Source organism: Coloeus monedula (genome assembly GCF_965178545.1).
Source record: "Coloeus monedula genome assembly, chromosome: 4".
NCBI classification, from domain to species: domain Eukaryota; kingdom Metazoa; phylum Chordata; class Aves; order Passeriformes; family Corvidae; genus Coloeus; species Coloeus monedula.
In genome coordinates, this window is record NC_138784.1 from 54,703,393 (window position 1) to 54,724,884 (window position 21,492).

At 36.4% G+C, this 21,492-nt stretch overlaps 1 protein-coding gene across 1 annotated transcript; it reads right to left on the reverse strand.

The window, feature by feature from the left end:
* Positions 1–1,823: 1,823 nt before the first annotated feature.
* Positions 1,824–20,496, reverse strand: IQUB (IQ motif and ubiquitin domain containing; the record flags this gene model as incomplete). The annotated part of the gene is made up of 11 exons (XM_082280362.1): positions 1,824–1,985; positions 4,172–4,357; positions 4,779–5,027; positions 6,478–6,654; positions 8,095–8,265; positions 12,652–12,827; positions 16,557–16,767; positions 18,614–18,769; positions 19,011–19,186; positions 19,294–19,431; positions 20,262–20,496. 11 exons carry the CDS (start codon positions 20,494–20,496, stop codon positions 1,824–1,826), a joined length of 2,037 nt encoding a protein of 678 aa, XP_082136488.1.
* Between the last annotated feature and the right edge of the window lie 996 nt (positions 20,497–21,492).

Genomic DNA, 21,492 nt, shown 5'->3' on the forward strand with positions numbered 1-21,492 from the left:
AGTGATTGTCCTTCTGTACTTGGCCCTGGTGAGGTCACACCTCAAATGCTGTTCACTATTAAACTGCACCTTGAATACAGTTTTTGGCCCCTCACTAAAGAAAGAGATGGAGGTGCTGGAGCATGTCCAGAGAAGGGCAGTGAAGCTGGTGAAGGGTCTAGAGCAACAGGAGGAGATGGCCTCAAGTTGCACCAGAGGAGATTTATGTTGAATAATAGGAAAAAATTCTTCACTGAAAGGGTGGTCAAGCATTGGAAGAGGCTGCCCAGGGGAGTGGTGGAGTCACCATCTCTGGAGGTATTTAAAAGCCGTGTAGATGTGGAACTTAGATTCATGGTTTAATGGTGGACTTGGCAGTGTCAGGTTAATGGTTGGGCTCGATTTTAAAGGTCCTTGCAACTGAAATGATTCTAGGATTCCAAAAACCTCCAACACTGCATTCCATTGAAATCAATGGACTACTACCTTTACATATTTTTTGAACTATTTCCTTACTGTTTATTTAAATCATCCTTCTGGAATTGTAAATTACATTTTTAAAAATCTGCTTAAAAAGAAAGGAAACAAATGTATAAAGAGGCAGGTTCTATGTGACGCATTGCCATTCAACCCATAATTTACTTCAAAACTCCTTTTATCACTGGAGGAAGTTCAGACTTAGCAGCCATTCATATCCTAAGGTTCAGATGTCAGAAAGCACGTAAGTCAACTGGAATACTCATGTGCTGAAATTCTACAATTAGTAGAATTCTACAATTAAGTAATTCTACAATTTAATTCAGTACCGAACTAAAATCTGGAATTTAATTAAACTAAAATTCTCAGTTTAATGGTAAAATCAATGGAAAGGTTCCACTGATGTTAAAATGCACTGGTCATCCAGGTACTGGTTCTACAGTTCATATTCTTTTGAGGGAGTCAATCCAGCTTTCAGCTGTTTCGTGCCAAATATTTGCTTATTCTCTCTGTAAATGCTACTGCTTTTTCCTATACAGTTTCATTTGTCAGAGCAAAAGGCTGGGTCAAAACCACATCTGTAACAGAGGTTTCAAGAAGAACCTTGCAATTTTCTGTTGGATTTTTGAATTTACACCATATCATGTTTTTCTCTGTAACTATGATAAAACAAACTTTTTTAGCTATAGAGAGAATTTACTTCTTCAAATAATACAAACTCCTCAAAAGTAAACATATTTCAAACAGTCTGAAATGTGTATTACAAATTATGATAAATAAAACTCAATATAATTTATTATAATGAGTGATAAATTATAATAATTACAATAATTTCAAGACATTGAATACAATAATTACATGCTGGCAGTTCCACTGTGAACATCAAGATGAGCTACAAAAAGTAAAGTTACTCTTTTGCACAAATGTTTGCAGGGCAAAGCAGCTGTATCTGCAAAGGCATATCTATTCTGTTGTTCTGTATGAATCCATGGTTTGAAGGGGTTTCTGCCTTATGTGCTTAACACAAGAAAAATTAATTCAATACAGTGCTATAGTATTAATTTTCTAATTAAAGGGTGACAAAGAATTAACAGAATTTGCCTTACAGGAATATTACACTATAGACAGAATGTTCCAAGCAATGCAGGAATACACAGAAAAACAATCGTTGCTCTACAAATTGAGAATTTACAAAGCTCTTTAACAACATTTTATTTTTGTTTTAAATGAGGTTACAAAACTTGAAATGCAGTTACATTAAGTGATTGAGATCAAATTATTTTATCCTCAGAAGTTTATTCTGATCTCTGTAATACAATTAAGGTACTGATGAAAAAGTGTATTTCTTTAAAACCTTGGAATTTAGTTCACTTCTTTAACTTCGAAGAATTATGTTTTTTGCAGGAATTTGCATTAGCCTGATTGTTACTTCTATGCAAAAATGATGACATCGCCGGAAACTGAGCAAAGTAGTTTTGTGCCCAGATATGCTTTTGTTTTATTTTGTAAATAAATGGAGCTTCATAAGCCTGAAAAGAAAAATAAATTCAAATCCCATAAATTCAATTGAAATATCTAGAACTCTATGTTTTGCTTCATATGTCAGACATTATAAACATTTTGACATATTTTATACATTATAAATAATGACCCTTTAATAAACTAAGGCAGATTATTTATTTATATACACATAATGAAATATTTTGTAGTTCTGTACTACTATCTTATGGCCCAGTAGTGAAATTACTCCTTATGAAATATTAGTCATGTTTTAAAACCAGAATAATATTTTTTATCCATTCACGATAAGGCTTATTTATTTCTTTTTTTCAGGTAAGGACATTTGTACTTACATTTGAAAATTAAGTAAGACAATGCTTAGATATCAACATTTGCAAGGTGAAGCCTGTAGGGGCATTCCTTGATAAGAATCAGAGTCATTATTTACAACTAATCATGGCGGCAAGTATTTCAGTCAGCATTTGCATGCAGTGGTGACATTTTCCTAAATTCCTAGTGGTTAGTAGTAGTTTGGATGATGGAATAAATAACCAAAATATTTAGCTGAAAAAACCCTTTGCTGTTGCTGTAGCCATCATTATGAAAAATTGCTATTAAATAAATGTCTTGAGATGCCTTTTTTGTTTCAGTGAATGAGAAACTTTGATTCAACTTACAACATTCTATCTTTGCCTCATTTTCCTTATTTCACACTCTTTCCTTTTTTTTTTTTTTTTGAAACAAAGTTTTGGTCATTACCAGTGAAGAGAGGTGACTCCTCACTACAGCTGGTTTACTTCTATTTTTGCTGCAAGAGCTAAAGAAAATAGCTCATGATTTTTAGGTAGGCTTGTGTAGCTTACCTGTTTTGACATAGCTCCCCCATCCACTGAAGCTCTGGACCTAATTAAGTTAATGGCATTTCTTTGACTGTGACATCTGGACTCATGGCATCAAACCAGAGAAGTGCTTAATCAGGATCTTTGCCTGCCATAATGCTGGTAACAGAAATTTATGGATGCTGAGGAGCATCACTAGATTCAGATGGTCCGAATAGCCTTGTTGACTCACAGTGAGTCAGAGAAGTCAGTAAAGGGATTTCCAGCTTGAAACTGATTTTTCCTTCTAAAGCTAAAGCTCGGTTAAACATGTCTGCTTGAAGACACAAGCTGGGAAATCACACACAGAATACAATGGATGGCAGAATTCCTTTCACCTTCAGAATTCCCTGATGTATTTCATCCATAAAGCAAATGTTTAAAGAGAGCAATTAATTTGCTCTGTCAGTTTAGTTATCACATCCTCTTAAGAATTCCAAAAAGAAGGGCAATACATAACAGCTGAAGCTGCATTTCTGATGCACACATATAGAGTTAAAAATTGAATTAAGAACACCCTGAACAAAAGAACACTAGGCAACAATGACTGCAGATCACTACTTACATAAATCAATAACCTGGAGCTGAAAGGCTTAATAACCCATTATTAACTGCAGGACAAACACAACTCACAGGATTCCCCCATGCCTTACAAAAATACTCTTGATATATGATCAAGTGGAGAGATATTTCACAGACTACCATGTTTAAATATGGAATTTGGGGGGATTGGTGTAAAAATACAGTTATGATGATGAGTTTAACCTAGTCCTAAGTGTTTTGAATTCAGAAGAGAAATTCTGTTTTTACTGCTTAATTGCAATGTCTAAGGTTACATTGTAAGGGATACTTAGCTGACATCTATGTAAGAAATTAGTGACAAATTTTATGATGACAAATGGGTATGTTCTAGACAAAGAACCATTCTTCTATTTAATGAGAAATTTAGAAGACCAGAAACTGATGAGTCCAGAGCATGTGCAAGAGCACAGGCACGCAGTTGTCACAGTATTTGTGGTTAGTCTTTAGTGTGCTTTTCATCCAGGCTAGCTCTTGTCCGATCTGCTCTGAGGAAGAGCGCCTGCGTGGCACTGTTCTCAGCAGGCAGCAGGGATGAGGCCACTTAGCTTCTTGCATTTCAGGAGGGAGAATTGGGGCCAGACAGAGTTCAGGTACACAGAATGAGCTGTACATGCCAGATGCCTTGTGTCATTTAAATAGTCACAATGAGCCAATTTAAACATGGACAAGTGTAATGACTAAATTTGGCCCAACATAATTAGTCACAGGATTCCTTAACATAAATAATGTAAAAAATTAAGCCCACTGAATTTTACCTTCTGAAGGTTACACAGCTTAAGATGTGCATCTGCCTCTTCTTTAGTGAGGAGAATAGTGTTCCATGGAGACCACTCATGCTGCTTATCCCACCTGATCATAACCAACTCATACAGGTCACTGCAGGCACTGAGAGCTGACTGGGAGTTCCATATGTTCTCAATCAGGTACTGCATATCTGGAAGCTGAAACGAAAGACAGGGTTAAAAAGAAAGAAGCGTGCTTCATTCTACAAGTCTTGCACCCATGTAAAAATCCAGATAAAGCTTTGGGTAAAAAAGAAATTCTATGCACATGTCATATGATCACTTGGCTAAACAGCATTTTGACATACATATATACTTTTAGCATAGCTGTTGGAACATCTGATTGTTTGATCTGTCAGCTAGATTTCTTTCGATATATAGCTTGCAAACCACCTCTGAAAGTACATCTATGCTTCAAGAGCTTAAAGGCTGCTGCTTTATGGTGTGGAACATCACATATCACAAGAAGAAGTTGCAGCTTTTAGCCCTTTTCTCAACCTATCAACAACATACACAAAATAAAGGATATGTAGTCAAAGCCACTGGTTACTGTGAGTAGCAATGCTCTTTCCAACAGTACCTGAACTAAGAAAACAATTTTAGTATCATCCTGATAATCAACTTCAGACTTTCTGAGACTTTCTAGTATAAGTCTGTACTTGAAATATGCTTCTCGTTTCCGAGCCTCATTATCAAGCTGGTAACATGAGCGACATCTGCCAATGGTGCGGGAATTTGCAGGAATGGGAAACTCAGTAGATGGTAAGTAATTTTCGCAGCTATGACAGAAGTAAACATTTTTATAAAGCTTTAAGGGATTTTGTGGAACCTAAAAATTAAAAAAAAAAAAAAAAAGAGTTAATTTACCACAAGGTATCTTTGTATTACTTGTATGTCACTCTAACTCTGTCAGGATACATTTTCCATATCTTCATGCAAGTATTTTAATATGTAAAAGCTAGAAGTATTTATTTTAAAATACCCGATAGTGTTGTGATTTTTCTTAGATAGGATACCAAAAGTCACTGTATTTTCTTAGTGCATTTGTTAAAATCAGTTATATAAATCAATTCATTTTTAAGCTATATGAAGATCCTAAACATTATGTTCCAGTGCTCTTCCTGGTGCTTTTATGTATGCAGATTGTCAGTTATTCTGGAAAGATGACGACAGAGAGAGAACAGAAACTAAATTCTTTGCATTTAAGTTTTCATGTAGAATCTGCCCTTTATGTCAAAGATAAAACTCTGAGATCATGGGCATATTAATATTTTGGCATAAAAATACAAAATCATCAGACCCACATGTCCAGAAACAACACGGGAAGAAAATAAACAGAACTTGACAGAGACTTCCTCATCCCCATATTCCTTCATGGGTTCTGGAAAGAGTGTGCAGAGGGACCAGTTTGAGCAGTCTGATAATCTTTAGTCTCTGCTATGATACATCTGCTAATAAACCTAGTGTAAAATTAATGGTTAGTTGGTTCTAAATCTAGGGATTTAGATTTAGAGGGACCAGTTTGAGCAGTCTGATAATCTTTAGTCTCTGCTATGATACATCTGCTAATAAACCTAGTGTAAAATTAATAGTTAGTTGGTTCTAAATCTAACATCTGCATCTAAATCTGACAGGTTCTCTGCTCCTGAGGTAACACTGACCACTGTATGAGGAATGCTCTTCTGATAGATGAAAAATAGACATTGCTACTTAAAGCAGCAACATGTGATACTGAATCATATTTTTATTTGTAATGTGTGGTCAGAAAAGAAAAACAATCACACAAAACTAACTACATCTTCTTTGCACACAATAGCAACTGATTCTACAACAGAAGGCTTAGGTGCAAGCTCACTAGACACTGTCATGGGCAATGTTCTTCCTTTCTGGATGCATGGCATGCTGCCTCTTGACCAGTAGAAAAAACATGAATTGCTCTCTCAGTATATTGGTACTGCTTTGCTGATACCATCCTATAAGATCTACCATTTATAACTTTCAGAGTTGTTACTTCAGACACAAGAGCTCCTGGGCTCTTTTAGTGCTACCAGCCACTTTGTCAGGTGCTTATAACCATGTCTATTCCCCATGCTTCCTAATATAACTAAATAAATTTATTTATTTCTGTGAAGCCTATATACTTGCTACATTTTACTTCTTGAGGAACTCCTCCACCAATTCTACAGCAAAATGTAAAATAAAAAAGCTTTCAATGTTTTCCATTCCCCTTCTCCTTAATTCAATGGCCACAATGTAAGGCTGCAAAATAAGAGTAATACCTTAAGGAACCCAGCAACTTCAGGGTTAAACTCTGGAATTTTAATATACTGAAGAAATAATGTACAAATTCTTTTCCTCAGTCCTTCCAAGTTGCATTCTTTCACCTCTCTTGACATAAGATCAATTTCCCTGTCAATTAATGAAACTATTTCCTGTGTTAATTTACATTCATGTTCCTGAAAAAAAAAAGGAAAATTAACTCCACAACAATAAAGAAGCAAAGAAACAAAATCATTCAATGCAGATATGAAAGCAAACTATGGATTCTATGCCTGTTACCATTGCTACCTCTGTAAGTTAATGTAAGAACGTGTTCACAGAACCCGTTAGTGTCTCAGGGAAACAATCTCCAATGAAACAACTGTAAAGAACTCCAAAAGTGAGAATGCTTACAGATTCTGTTTTAAGGGGCCTGTATATGTATACCAAAGCTGTGAGGAACTGGAAGCCTGGAAGCACTAAAAGATGCTTAGCAGAGGTACACAACAAGTGCAAAATTTTAAGTCTTCAAAAACCCAAGGAATTACTTCCCTAAGAAGCTTCCTTTGGCTGTGAGATTGAAGGTGTAATGTGGATGGGTTTAAAAAAAATACCACAAGTAAACACAAAACATCCACCACAAAAAAGGCATGGGGGACTCTGACAGTAGGCCTGGAAGTTAGTCACTTCAGTATTTCAAATGCTTGGCAGGAGATTTGCCAGAGAGAGAGACGTAAGAGGTGAAAGAGTTCAGTGATTTCTCAGGTAAAAGACAGTGCTAATAACAGAAATTTGCTTGTTCACTACAGCAATACTGACTTGTATTAAGATTGGCAAGAGATCATAAACCAGAAGTCCTCTCAATGCCACAGTGACTTTAAATCAAATACTGGCACTACTAAAACAAACAGCAAGATGTTTGTTTGTTTAAATAAGACCAGGAAGCAGTATTCTATTCTAGGCTGATGTCAACAGTATCATCCTGAAAGGACCTTGAAACTCATTCTTTTTGTACATGAATAAATAAATAAAACCAATATAAAAGACTTAAAAAAAATGCAACCAGCTTCTAATTCATTGGGAACACTGGCAGCAAGAGTGGGGGTAGGGAGTGAGGGGCAAAGAGAAGCAGAAAAAAATCAGTATTTGCAACCCATAAAACTGGTAATCCAAACCAACAGATAGATAAGGTTCTAAACAGGTATTTCAAGGAACTGAGAAAAAATAAATGGTAATCTCCACATACATCTCTGCCATGGTTCTCATAAGGTTGCTATTAAGTAGTAAACTTAATAATACTAAAATAATATTAAATAAATAATACTAAAATTAAATAAATAATACTAAAATTGTATTATGTATTAATATACAAAGAAGTCTAAAATCATGGGGTTAAAATTCTAACATGACTTGAAGACAAATATGCACATGACAAAGTGAAACGTGAATTTAGAGTGTGTCTGGAATGTAAAGTACACTCTCACACCAGGTAGTACACGGCGCTGTCTTGCTGCCAGCCCGTCATCGTGGCACTTGTCTGCCAGCAAGAGCATTGCTTGTGTGTCAACATAATTAAGTGACAGCATCTTTGGAAAGTACAGCTTCAAGCTAAAAATAAACAGAAAACTAAAACTTACCTTCACTGTACATTTGAGTGTTAACAGCACAGATGTTCTCTCATCTTTTGGGATGTCCTTTGTGCTAATGCTACGGTAGATTTCAAGTAGTTCTTTGCCACGGAGCGTGTTCTGTGTATCCATTTCAGTGATTTTTCCATCAAATGCTTTCCACCTCCTAGGCTGTGCACACTTCAGAAACAATTTGTAGAACTCTGAGCTATTAAAATCTGACCACCAGCTGAACAATTGCATTATGTTACATCAAGTTTCATCAGAGCAAATAGGGACTTAATGTGAATGCAAAAGGCTAATTCTATTGTCAATATTGATACTGCACCTCTTCCACCAAAGCAAGCATTCAATTGTAATGAATGGTTTTCACTTTATTTAAAGCCACGGGTCATGAACATTTCGACTTACAGGATATTAAAAGCAAATAATATTCTCCTACAGGGAAATGCTCTACTTCTTTAAAGTGAATTTACTGACAGTAGTGTTAGAATACATTTGCTCTGTATTTCGCTTTGCAGAAATAAATCCCTTCAAAATATCAGTAAAAATCAATAGGTCTGTTGACTGTGTAAAGATTGCAAATTTAAGACCTTAAAGTCTACTGCAGTAAAAAATGTCTCCAGGGAACTGTTCTATTTATGCTAGTTGCAGAGACAGATAGAAGGAATACACTTTGTTAGAGCTAGGGCAAGGTAAGTGTTTACAGTTTATCAGAAACTTCACCTAGGTTCTTGTCTGCTAACTTAACCACATGCCATATGCTTTATGCTTCAATTATCTCTTTGCACATCTTTAACTTTTCTAGAGAGTAGGAGGTTACACAATGTCACCTGCGCCACTGGGCCTGAAAAGTCCAACCATTCTCTTCTTTCCAGAAGACTGGTTCTGGTTGCAAATCACACTGTTACATAAGGAGATAGGTATCCAATTCCAATAGAAAAAGAGTTTTCAAAAGCTTCTCCCCATCGTTACTTAATTCCATTTCCTTTTCTTAATGGGAAGAGGTATTTGAAACCTCTTTTTGTGTATTAATTATTCTCTTTCACTATATTTGGAACTTAAGTGTTCACTAACACTCACAGACTTCACCTTGCAGTCTCAGTGTGTGCTAACAACAGCAACCCTTCATGCAGCATTCACATGCCTAGTAGTTTTCTGGACATGACCCCAGCATTGACAATCATTATTTTGACAAAAGAGGCTTGCTATGGTGATAGGTAATAAAAATACCAAGAATTTTAAATAACTAGAAGAGAAATGATTAGTTACCACCACAATGAAAACAGACTTTTCCTCACTTTTAAATAAAGTTAGGTAGGGAAAATAAAGACAAAATAATTTTTAAAAGGATTTAACACCAAATTACTGATGTTTAATTACATTATTGGGGGGGTAGAACTCTAATTAAAAGAGATACTGTTAACCAGAGGTCACATTTCAGAGCCAAAATTAAGAAATGGAATAGCAAAACCAGACATTAGCTAAAAAACCCAAAACAGCAAACTTAATTCCTTAGTGAAATCTTGGAATTTCTGTAAAACTAGAGTGAGGCAATTTTCTCTCTGTCATAAATAGGGAGCATTCTACTGTATCTTCTTTTTTTTTTACTATCTTTGTACAAGACTAAAAATTCTTAAAAAACCCCCAAAACACCCCCCCCCTTCCCCCCCCCCCCCCCCCCCCCCCCCCCATTCTGCAAATAATAAAATTCAGACTGACTTAGAAGCTGTCTATCATGCTGTCGATCCTTTGTATGTTAGACTGGGACAAACTGCTGTTTTCCATGTAGTAGTTAATTCAGTACCCACACTTGATCCTCTTCAATGAAATCACTTACAATAACACAGAAAGGTCGTTTGCTTATGCTAGGAAGAATCAATGGCCAGAGTATAGCCTAGGAAATAGTAAAATTAGATTCTTCTGATAACTTTGCAAACCGAGTATGTGCAAGCAGTCTTGATATCCTGTTCTGCAAATGACCCTTAACACAGACCAATTGTGTTATAATTAATTCTTCGAAGATATAGCCGTAACTTCTGTATTTTTTCTTACTACCTTATCATAGCTGGGTGTTACATTAAAACATTTCCAAATGTAAAAAAAAAAATGCAGCTTTTTATGGAAAAAAGAAGGAATCACAAGTCCTCTGTGATTCAGGACTGTTTTTCTGTTCTCCATACTGACATGTGAAAAACTAAAACTTTGAGATCTTCTGCCAGCTTTTTCTTGTCTTTCAGTCTGCTGGCAGTGCTGTGGAATTTACAATAACCCTGTTATCTGTATTACTTCAGAAAGCAAGGCTACTAAACTGAGTGCCTGAGGAGAGAAACACACTGCCACAGACAGAGAGAAAAAGGTAAGTAAAATAAAGAAAAATCCATAGGATGTGTGCAGAAATAGTACAAACCATGAAGGGTATGAACTGAGCGACAGGTAATAATTACACAAATTTCTTTAAGAAAATACGATTGATGCATAAAAGCTTAATCAAATACTTCATCTCCAAAGTACAAATGCAGAAGAAGAACGAGCTCAGCATAAAGAAGAACCCCCTAGAACACAGTGCACAAACAACCAGTAGCAACCGTTGTAAGAGCACACATGCCTGTGGAGGTACATGCTTAAAGTATCAAAGAAGGGAACAAAGGTTTCCATGGAGAAGCAAGTTTCATACCACACTGGCCATTGCAGCTTGCAGTCTTCAGATGTGAAAGATGTTATTCCAGCTTTAACTGGCAAGTATCCAGATCAACATTACCAGCTCAAAGTTCAAGAAAAAAACTAAATAATCCCTAATCAAACACTCAACAATAAATTTCATACTGTCATTTAAAGTGCTTAAATTGCAGAAAAAACTAAATAATCCCTAATCAAGCACTCAACAATAAATTTCATACTGTCATTTAAAGTGCTTAAATTGCACTGTTACAGTCATAGCAAACCATCCATCTAATTTTGAGATTTACAAAATTATTTTATCTTTTTAAAAAAAATCAGAAATTGTTGCTTTTTCTACCTCTGAGTTAGGCTGCTGTCTATGTCAACAGTTTAGAATAACACTCAAAATCCTACAGCCGACATGATAAAAAAACATGAAAAGTTACACTAGTTCAGAAGCTTATTAGATTTTAAATGTTAAAAGAATACAGCCTCTTTCATGAAAAACATAATGTATACATTTAAAATAGGAATAAATAAATTAGTATTAACTGCTTCAGAAAAATGTCCACTGTTTGGAAAGACAGAATATCTGTTGTCTCTGATGCATCTCCTGAATCTCCAAACATCAACTGTCACTGAGAATTCTCGTACTTTGCTTCTGATTTTAGATGTAAGAGAATTGTACAGTTTGTCAGAATATGTGCTGGAAGTAATCTGTTCAGGGTAGGACATTGGAAATCATCCTCATGGGAGAAGTAATGACAGTCAGTTAAGAGAGAAATATATTTGCTTTGACTGTTCTAAGCTTCTTTTTCTTACAAGATAACAGAATAGATTGTAAGTAATAGAAGCAAACATTAAACATAGGAATGATTCAAGGCTCTGAAAATATTCCTAATTATTTAGTTTTCTGGGGATTTTCATTCATGAAAGCAGTAAAACAGAAAACAATCACACCACAGCAATAAATGTGGTAATAGTTCCACCAACATTTCAGATAAGCAATTTGTTCATAATTAGAAATGTAATAGATTTTATCAATTCACACTTACAGTATGGTTCCCCTGCACCAGTAATAAAAATAATGAAAAAAGCCTCTTTTGGACAAAACTGCCATTTTTACTTTTGAGCACTTAATAGTCAAAATTTTAAAATAATAATAAAAAAATTAGCTAAAGATCACTTCTGTTGCAGTATTTCTTTTCACAATCATGTCACATACTTTGAAAACAGAAAATAATCTATTACTTTTTTCCAATTAGTGGATGTCTACCTAAAAGGACAAGGTTTTTTGTATTTTACATTAAGATACCATTGAATTTAATGTCATTTAAAATCATCTTTGTGAATGAAGAAATGCTTATTTTTTTAGTAACGACTGAACAACACTTACCTTAGATATCATCCTCAAGATTATAAAAGAATGAAATCTCAAGGTGAAGTTCTAAGGGAACTAAAGTTAGTGATTCAATAACTGAGTTCAACATCAGATTCAAATTCTTCTTTATAAATGAAAACAGAATAAATGCTTTCTTTAAAGACAGACACACAATGACCAGAAGCCTATGCTCAGGTGGGAAATTAATGACAGATTTACTGCCTGAAGGATAACATATTTATACTATTATAATTTATTATATTTATTGTTTATATTTTTATAGTTAACAGTCTTAATGATGCACTGTTCAACCTTCAGTCACTCTGAGAGCTATGAAATTCTCAGCTTGGAAAAAGAAATCTACTGAATTGTATTGACATGAACAACAACATAATTTGGATATTTATAAAACTAGCATTCACATGATTAACTGTTAAAAACCATGAAAGTTACTTTTTGTACTTTGCAAGTGTATTTTGTGTTCCTGTACTTTGGTATTCTTTATGATCAGCCTAATTACTGACCTTACCCAGAAGTTGCAGTATTGCTTTTTGTTGATTCTCCACATTGGCATTTAGTTTGTGCATCCCAATGCAGGCAATGAGCTCTGTCTCTTCTTCCAGAAGCGCACAAAGTGCTGCCTTCCTTTCAGCTCCACTGAGAGTTCTGTTAATTCGCGCAGTCTCCTCCTGCATCCACACTGCAGATACAAATATTTGGGGTAATTTTTACAAGACGATTTCCAGCAAAACTTCTGCTTTCATATTTAAGAAACAACATAATTGACTTTTCCTTCAAAATTCACTAAAAGCCAGTTTCCATTTTAGGCCACTGATTGTTAAGGTTATTTTCAATACATGCGAGATGGCCTAGAAAGGAATGTAAATTATACAGATGTTCTGTGAGAGTATGTGTGTGTACATCAATTCCAGACTGCCAATTTGTACTCCAAAATTAAGGATGAGTAGGAGAAAAAGGAGCTCTATGTGAGAAAAAGAATTTAGCTCCTGTGGAAATGTGTGATGAAATGGCTGCTTCTTAACTGTGGTACCACTAGTACTCCGTGCTGAGAATATTACTGCTTCTCCCTGCATAAATTAGTAGAATCTAAAGAAGCTTGAAGTCCTCCAAAACCGAGATAAAACTTGACTGACAGTCACATTTAGCACTCCAGGTCTTACACTGGATATTGCAGTGGTATCACCTTTTGCCATCCAAGGCAGATGAATATACATTAATAACTAGACAGTCATTGCCTTACGCTCTTTTTACTCTTCTACAACATAACCCTCCAAGTGGGAGAAAGTGGCCACAGAAGAAGCCACAGGATGGTCATGAGGGCAGCACATGGATCAGTACATGCTGTGTAAGAATCTGACCCCCTGACACTTACGCTGCCCGTACACAGACTACATGGCTTTAGAGAAGTCTGTTTGTAAAATCAAACTGTGTTTACTGCCTTTGCATATCCTGTAACAATTCTTGGCTTCTCTGAAGAGTCTGATTCAGTTCAAATACCTCTGGAGTTTTGTAGGAAATTTTGTAAGATCCAAAACTTCAACGTTCCTGAATAATACCTCGAAGTGTTGTTATCATTGCAGAACAGTTAGGCAAAAGCAAAACCCAGCATAAAAGAAAACAATCCAATATGTGATGCACTGAAAAAGCCTGTAAAATCCTGGATCTGGTAAGATTAGAAGCAGGAGGAGGGAAAGGAGGAAGGCTTATTTTCTGCCTGTGGCTTCTTATCTACAATAACTTACGTTTTCCATTTTAAAATATTTCAATTCATTTCCTTAAGGCTCTCCAAGCTGCAATATGACATTTGTCTGACAAGTTCTGAGAACCCCAAAATATATTTTTTAAATAAAGTCAATTCAGCAAACAACATAATTATGTAGAATTAATTTCCATGAAGCTTTATTATGCCTGAAGGGGGCAGCAACTTCTACGGTGGAGCCAATAAATATAGTAAGCACTTTTATACTTTCAGAAATGAAGAAGCTGTCACTCACACAGATACTCACCTCTTGATTCCCCTTATACATGCAACCAAGTTAAAACACTCCTCTTAGATTATCTGTTCTATAGGCAGGGATTTTACTTATTACTCATGACAATTTTTATTCTAGTTTTTAAAGAATAAAATAGTTCATCCTTTCCAAATAAATAATAAATACCTATGCAAACATGCTGAATATATAGATAGATCTCATTTGCACTATATAGGCACAGACAAGCTTTGGTACCACCAGGAATTGCTTGTACTGGCTGACCCTGTAATAGTAACCCTGTTGTGATTGCAGCAATAACCTTCACAGATCCCTGGAGGACAATACGCTCAATTTTATTACTGTCACAATGATTTAGCTTGTGTAAACTGTTGGCACTATAAGAATGTAAAGTTGTTTCAGATGCAGGTAGGAAAAAAATCCTCAACTTCCTAGAATCATTAAGCTTTATTAAAAAAAAAGAGCATGACTGCAAATCTCCACGTAGAGCAGCAACTACTCAACACCAGTTAACAAAAACTAAATAGTGAGATTGATACCAGACCATTATATTTAACAAAATATTAAAAAACCCTCAAATACTGGAATTCGTTCTGTTTTGAAGTGGCGCATGTTTTTTTCAGGTTGCCTAGATATGAAATTCCTGAACATGCTTAGCTGAAAGTTTTATTATTTGTGAATCCAAAGTCATTAAATTAAGTAAGAGACACTTGCATAACCATAAGTTTCAACTCTAAAAGTATCATGGAGATCAGCACTCTTCCATAGCTTATATGTACTTGGTTGTTTTTATTGCCAAGTAAGACTCCTCATACTTAAAAAGAAAAAAAAAAAGAAGTGGATCATACATCCAATAGCACATTAGTCTGGAAACACCTTCTTGAAGAAAATATTGCAGGAAATCAGATGCCAAATAGTAAGACTTCTCATAAGTGGCAAGGAAAAAAATACTATCTGAGTAGCTTGGCTTTTGATTATTTAGATACACCTTTAAAAGGGCTTGATTCTTGAGAAGTGAAAAGCAAACTATCTACAAAGAAAAAGAGGGGGTTAAACAACCCTAAACAAACCACAAATCTCATGAAGATACCATTCCAACAACTGCAAAGTTCAAGACAAGCAATAATTTTTACATTTGTCACGAGCAGTGATATTTATAAATCATTTGTTAATTCAGACAAAGCAATTTTTTCAATGCCACACAAAGTATGACAGCATTAAAAGATTAGTGTATAACTTGGGAATTCTTGAATCGTGATCCTAAGCTCTATGAATAACACATGCCACCAAATTTATGCTCAGTTTACCACTGAAGAAAGAGCTGAGATGGTTTAAGTTGGGGCAGGTGGCTTTGCAATGAAGTAGGTAATCCATCAGGTCAGTTCTGCTACAGGGACAAAAACAGCCAAACTGCAAAAGAGCTAGACCATACAGCACTGTAGTCTAGACAACAAAGGAGTTGTTACAAGTCGCAGTACAAACCTCTGGCTTTAAAAGAGATATTGTGAAAAACCAAAATTTGTCTTGCTGTTTCTTTATATGCTCGTATGAGTCCATAGCTTTTGACTGTTTTTATTTTTCCAAACTCTTAAGTTTTTTTGTTAATTTGCACCATTAGTTTCCTGTAAGGTTTTATGCCAATTATCTGCAGTATTCACATTATTTTTCTGGAAAAGTTTAGAGGTGCTTGCCTGTATTAGACATCATCTACTCCAAGAATAGGAAATGTATGACTTTCTGAATGTCCTGCAGAACTCCTAAGAGATTTTTAAAATTTTGACAACACAGTTTTGGGAAACATGGAATGAACTAGAAAAGAGAAAAAGCATCAGTAGAAGACAACTAAGACAAAAGGAGTAACTTCTGTCATATGTTGTAAAATTCTGTGCAAAAATTTAATCCATTATAAAAAAGTTGATAGCAAATTATGAATTATGGATCTTAATACTAATTTCTTCACAGAATTGTTTTCAGCGTCCTAAATGTAGAGTAAAAAATCAAAGTAACTCTGATCTAAAAAACACCCTTTTTGTTCTTCTAGCTGACCTTAACTTTAGACATAAATAAAAAATGTTAATAAAACTGCCAAATAGCACTATTCCACAAGCCAGCTTTTTCCAAAAAAGGTGTACTGTTTTCGCTGGGCTAGAGTTAATTTCTCCTCATAGTAGCTTGTAAGGTGCTGGATGTAGATGACACAGGGATGTTTAGTTATTGCTGAACAGTGCTTACAGAGCATCAAAGCCTTTTTTCTGTTTCTAGTAACACATGGAAGTAAAATAATTATTTTAAAATGAAACAAATTCCACTCTTAAGTGAAAAAAAAAATCATGGAAATATCTATTAAAAATGTAAGTTTGTTTTAAATAAACGGTACTATTTTGTTGCTTTAAGGATTTCCCTTTAAGAAAACTTACATTCCAAGTCATGGTACAGTAGCTCAAAGTCTTCTTTTGTTTTAGGGTTCAGTTTTTTCTCATATTCCCTTCTCAATTTTTCTTCTTTCTCCCTTTTTTTCTGTAATTCTTGTTGTGCCTCCCGTGCCAGCCTTAACCTCTTTTGTTCCATCAGATTTTGTGCTAAATTTATAGCATGCCAACGACGGAAATATTTCTGTAATACTATTACCTATATGTGATACAATACCGAAGAATCATGAATTTAAAACAAAACAGCATAGTATTTTGTAGCATAGTATCTTATTCTTAACTGTTCTGTTCTCCAGCTCCCTAACTACATTTTCTAAGATTTGTCTTGTAGTGAAACTAATTTAGGTGTTACAAAATCAGTCATGTACTAGTAGTTTAAGCACTAGTATGATTACTCAGTTATGTAACTGCAGGAGTTTAACCAGTGAGTACAGTGAATAAACTAGGTTCAAATAATCAAATCAAAATATAAACTATATTTAAATACCCATTTTTCTTTTTCAAATCTCCTCTTAAAAATGTCTTTTGCCATGTACTGCTTTTATTCTTTTCCTTATCTTACTACCAATTTACATAGTGGGAATGTAGACACATTTGCAAAATTTCTTTTAAATTTCTAGATACAAAAATCAACACAAAATCAACTGCATTTTATTTATGAACAAATAATGAAAGTGAAATTACTAATGCTGTTACGACAGACATGAAAAAAGAAAATTAAATCAGCTACCTTCCCAAGCCTCACCTTCTGCTGGCTGAGTTAGCACTTGAACTACAAGCAGTTTAGTCAGATCAATACCATGAGAGACTAAGCATTGTCCAGCATTGAAAGCTATCAAGGAGAAAATCATACTAATACAGTTACACTGTCTCTGGTAATATCTTAATCTAAAACTTCTCTTGAATATGCCTTCAAATAGTATTTCAATATGGACCTATACTGCACTGTGCAAATCCATCAACATGAACCAACACCAAGCTGACATCTCTCTACTGTGCATAATAAATTACCAATAGATACACTACAGATTTCAGTAAGTGTCACTAAAGACAGTAGTCCTGAGGAAATGATTCCCTACTTGGGTTCCATTTCTACAAGATGCTCATTGCCGTCAGCTAAAGATGACTGATTTAAGAAGTTCTTACAGGAAATGTCTACCCAGAAAATTTCGAAGATCTTGCCAACCATGCCAATACAATTACTAATACAATTATTCTACTTAGACACTTGGGTAATCAACTGTTACTCCATCCAGTTGGATTCAGACTATTTCCAGCAATCAAATTAATAACTAGAGCATTTACAAAGCAGTGCCTCACCTAACACCATTTAGGGCATACTTGAGTTAGTTGTGCAGCCATGGAATACATGGTTTCCAAAAAAGCAATGTGAAATGCCTCAATGGCATCCTCTGCACAATGAATATGCAGAATCTATAATCTGAATTCATGAGGCAACTCAGTGCACCAGAAAACCCCACAGACCCACTGCCTGTGTTTGAACAGCCCATTTCTACCTTAGTGTCAAAGCAGGGAGCTTGAACAGAATCCAAAATGGATCAGTTTGCCCAAGGTAACCTGCCAAATCTGATAAAAAAACCCAACCAAACAGACAAAGAACACAAAACTCAAAAGCTGAATGCAGATCTCCCAAATCCTAACCCAATACTCTCTCTATTTCAGGTCATACATTAAGCGTGTAGCTTAGGTTCTTCCACAAAGATCACGAGGATCTTTGTTGTAGGAACAAGCCTGTTTCAATCCTTAATGCTCTACATGGAAACTTAACTGTCACTGTAAGACAGAAAACAATAAATTCAGAATTCTTAATATTTAAGAGATTGCAAGGTATCAAATGTCACTAGAACCACAGAGCAAACACACACTTCCCCTTTATCTGAAAGATTACAAAAGATGAGCATAAGAAGACATTTTACAGTTCCCTTTTAAATTCAATCTTTGAACACTCTGAACACGCATTAAATATTCAGATAACCTTCACAATACATTGCTTTACAGAGAGTTTCAAACAGATAAGGACTTACTGCTTCAAGTCTACGTTTATGGTATTCCTCTGCTGTAAAATACTTTCCAGGAGTTATTAGTTTGTCAGTCATGTTTGATACATAAAGGCCAATTTTAGTCATCTGTGTCGATGTTGTATTTCTTGTTTGTTGTTGCTTATTTTTTTCCACAACTGTCTGGGGAAAAAAATGCATGTTAGATTAGAACAAAATACACAGAGATTTTTTCCTCATTACAGTAAGTGGCAAAATTAGCTAATTGTAATAAAAATCACAAGACTAATGATATTTGTCCACTAAATACTTTCATTTGCACGTTAATTTCAGATTTACTTCCTCTTTCCTATCAGAAATAGTGTAAGCAGTCTAATCCATTTGGCAAAAACAACATCCTAAAAAGACACTACAAAGCCTTTACCTGTGTTTCCTTACAAAATAACTGAATTCCTTTGTCAGGTCGTCTTTTGGGTTTTGTTTGTGATCCTGCATTATGAAATTCCACTCCTGTTGACATGTTCCTAAATCCACCCAGAAAAGGTTTATTATAGGTACGTCTTTCAATTTTTACAACTACTTCTTGAAATGAATCCGAATCTGTTAAAATGGAAGTTCCAAAACAGAAATACTGTTTCTTTCAGTAACACACCTAGACTAGACCATAATCATATATGTATCGATACATGTGCAAAACCAGCATTTACCTGTTTGTACTCTGACAGTTATGACATCAGGCATGTGGTAATCCTGTTGAATGACTTCTCCAGGAAAACGTTCCAGATTTTCAGACTGGACAGTTTCATCAGTCTTCCTAAGTGTTTCATTATCCTCAATCATGCTTGCTAAAAATAAAACCAAAATTCATTCCTGAGAAGCTTCTCAAAACAAATAAGTAACTCATTCAAGTTTACCCCAGGATGATTTTATTATAGCACTGCAACACAGCATAATCATAGTTTTTTCAGCTGGAAAGACAGTCTATTTGAAAGCTGAAATAGTGTTTTCATACAATTTTAAAGGAGATATCTAATGTAATGTCACTAAAGACATTCCTAGCCAGCCACTCAGAATGAGAGCATCCAAGTGCAACCCAGCCAAGAGGAAGGTAGTCAGCAGGTCCCCACTAGGAACTGTCATTCACTGTGCTCATGTGCTGAACAGGATATGCTGCCTCTGCTCTGAAGAACTAAGGAAACGGGGTCCTGTACTGGGAAGAGGAAGTGACCGAAGACACTCAAAACACTCAGGAACAGGTGCAGGAAATCATGGAGCTTTTGGGGAACTGCAGGAGAAAGACATGGATAAAGAAGGGTGGCAGGTAAGCTACAGGGGAATCTAAGAAAGGTAAAATAGTAAGGTGATTTCTGTGATGTAGTCTGAACTGTTAATTTAAATGCACATGCAAAATATGTATACCTACTCATACACATTTCTGGAAATAAGAATCATTCTTTAAAATACAATCTATAAATTACTAGTACAGCCTGAGATAAAGAATACATTTCTTACCTTTAGAGTATGTTTTATATGAGAATTTAAAAAGTTACTTCAGGACCAAATCCCAGTAAGCATAAACAGAATGAGGGTGTCTAGGGTTGCAAGAAGCTATAACCAAATTGAAAAAAATACCTCTTTAAAACACTACTGCCCAACATTTTAACAACTTCTTTACCTGTCTCTGTCCCATTTGCTGTATTCTCTGTTAGTACTGAATTTTGAGAAGTTTGTTCTTCCCTTTCTGAATTTCTTGTATCAGATAAAGTACAGTAATTCTCATTGGTAACAGGAGATGTGATCTCAGGTGATGTGCTAACTGGAGCTTTTTCTTGTGAGAATGCAGGTGATTGGTCTGCACCTGACCCTTCTGATGTAGCAACTTCAAAGCCACTATCTGATGCATCTTCCATTTCCTAAAGCATCAGTTGCACGCTTTTAACCTTTCTGCAAGAATAATCACAGGATCTATTAAAAATTGCATACTGATACATTTCTACTACTAGAATTGTGGGCAACTTACTGTCCTGAAAAGCTTTTCCTGTATCTATTCCCGAAAGGCCTATTGAGAACAGCATGAGACCTTTGCTTGCACCAAACAGAAAGCACTTCTGGCTGGTGTTTACCAAACGCAGTACTCCAAGGCAAGTAGCCAGCACAGTTCTTTTTACCTCTCGTTCTCTGCCTATAGAGCAGGATGGTCCAAGGGGTCATTACCCAGACACAGCACACCTTTACGGTTTTCCGAGCTGGCACCGAAATGACGCAGGCTGGAAGAGTCCTAAGCCCACGCTCCTGAACATAAAAAACCACAACCAAACCCGCACGACCCGGGACGCAGCTGCCGGCGGGAGCCCGGCTGCCGGTGGTGCCAAACCGCAGGGGCGGCCCCTGGCCCGGTGCGCACGGGCTCGGCGCACGGCTGGGACCCGCGCACCCTCCCGGCCCCGGCCCCGCGGCACCTCGCGGCCCGGCGGCGCTCCGGGCGGGCACTGCTCGCCCCGGCGGCGGCGCGGTAGCCACGGCAACCCGCCCGGGCGGCCGGGCAGCGCGAGCGTGCGCACTGGGGAGCGGGGGCCGGGCCGCGCTGCGCTGACTGGAAACGCACCAGGGACGGGAAGGGCCGGGAGGGGAGGGAAAGGGAAGCGGTGCTGAAGGATGAGCAACGCCCTTGGTTGCTTCCAGCCCCACAGCAGCTGCACGAACCCGTGCTGGCGGCCTGGAGCGGCCCCAGTGCTGGCACACCCGCAGTGGCCGTGCCTACGCTGTGACCCTGAGCAGGGCGATGATGAGCTCTTACCAGCCCACAGCAGCCCTAATGTATGAAAACACTGTTTTTCCTTATATCCGTATACTGTAGATAGTAGCAGAAGTTGTACTAACCCCCCAGAACTGTTGGATATCGAGAA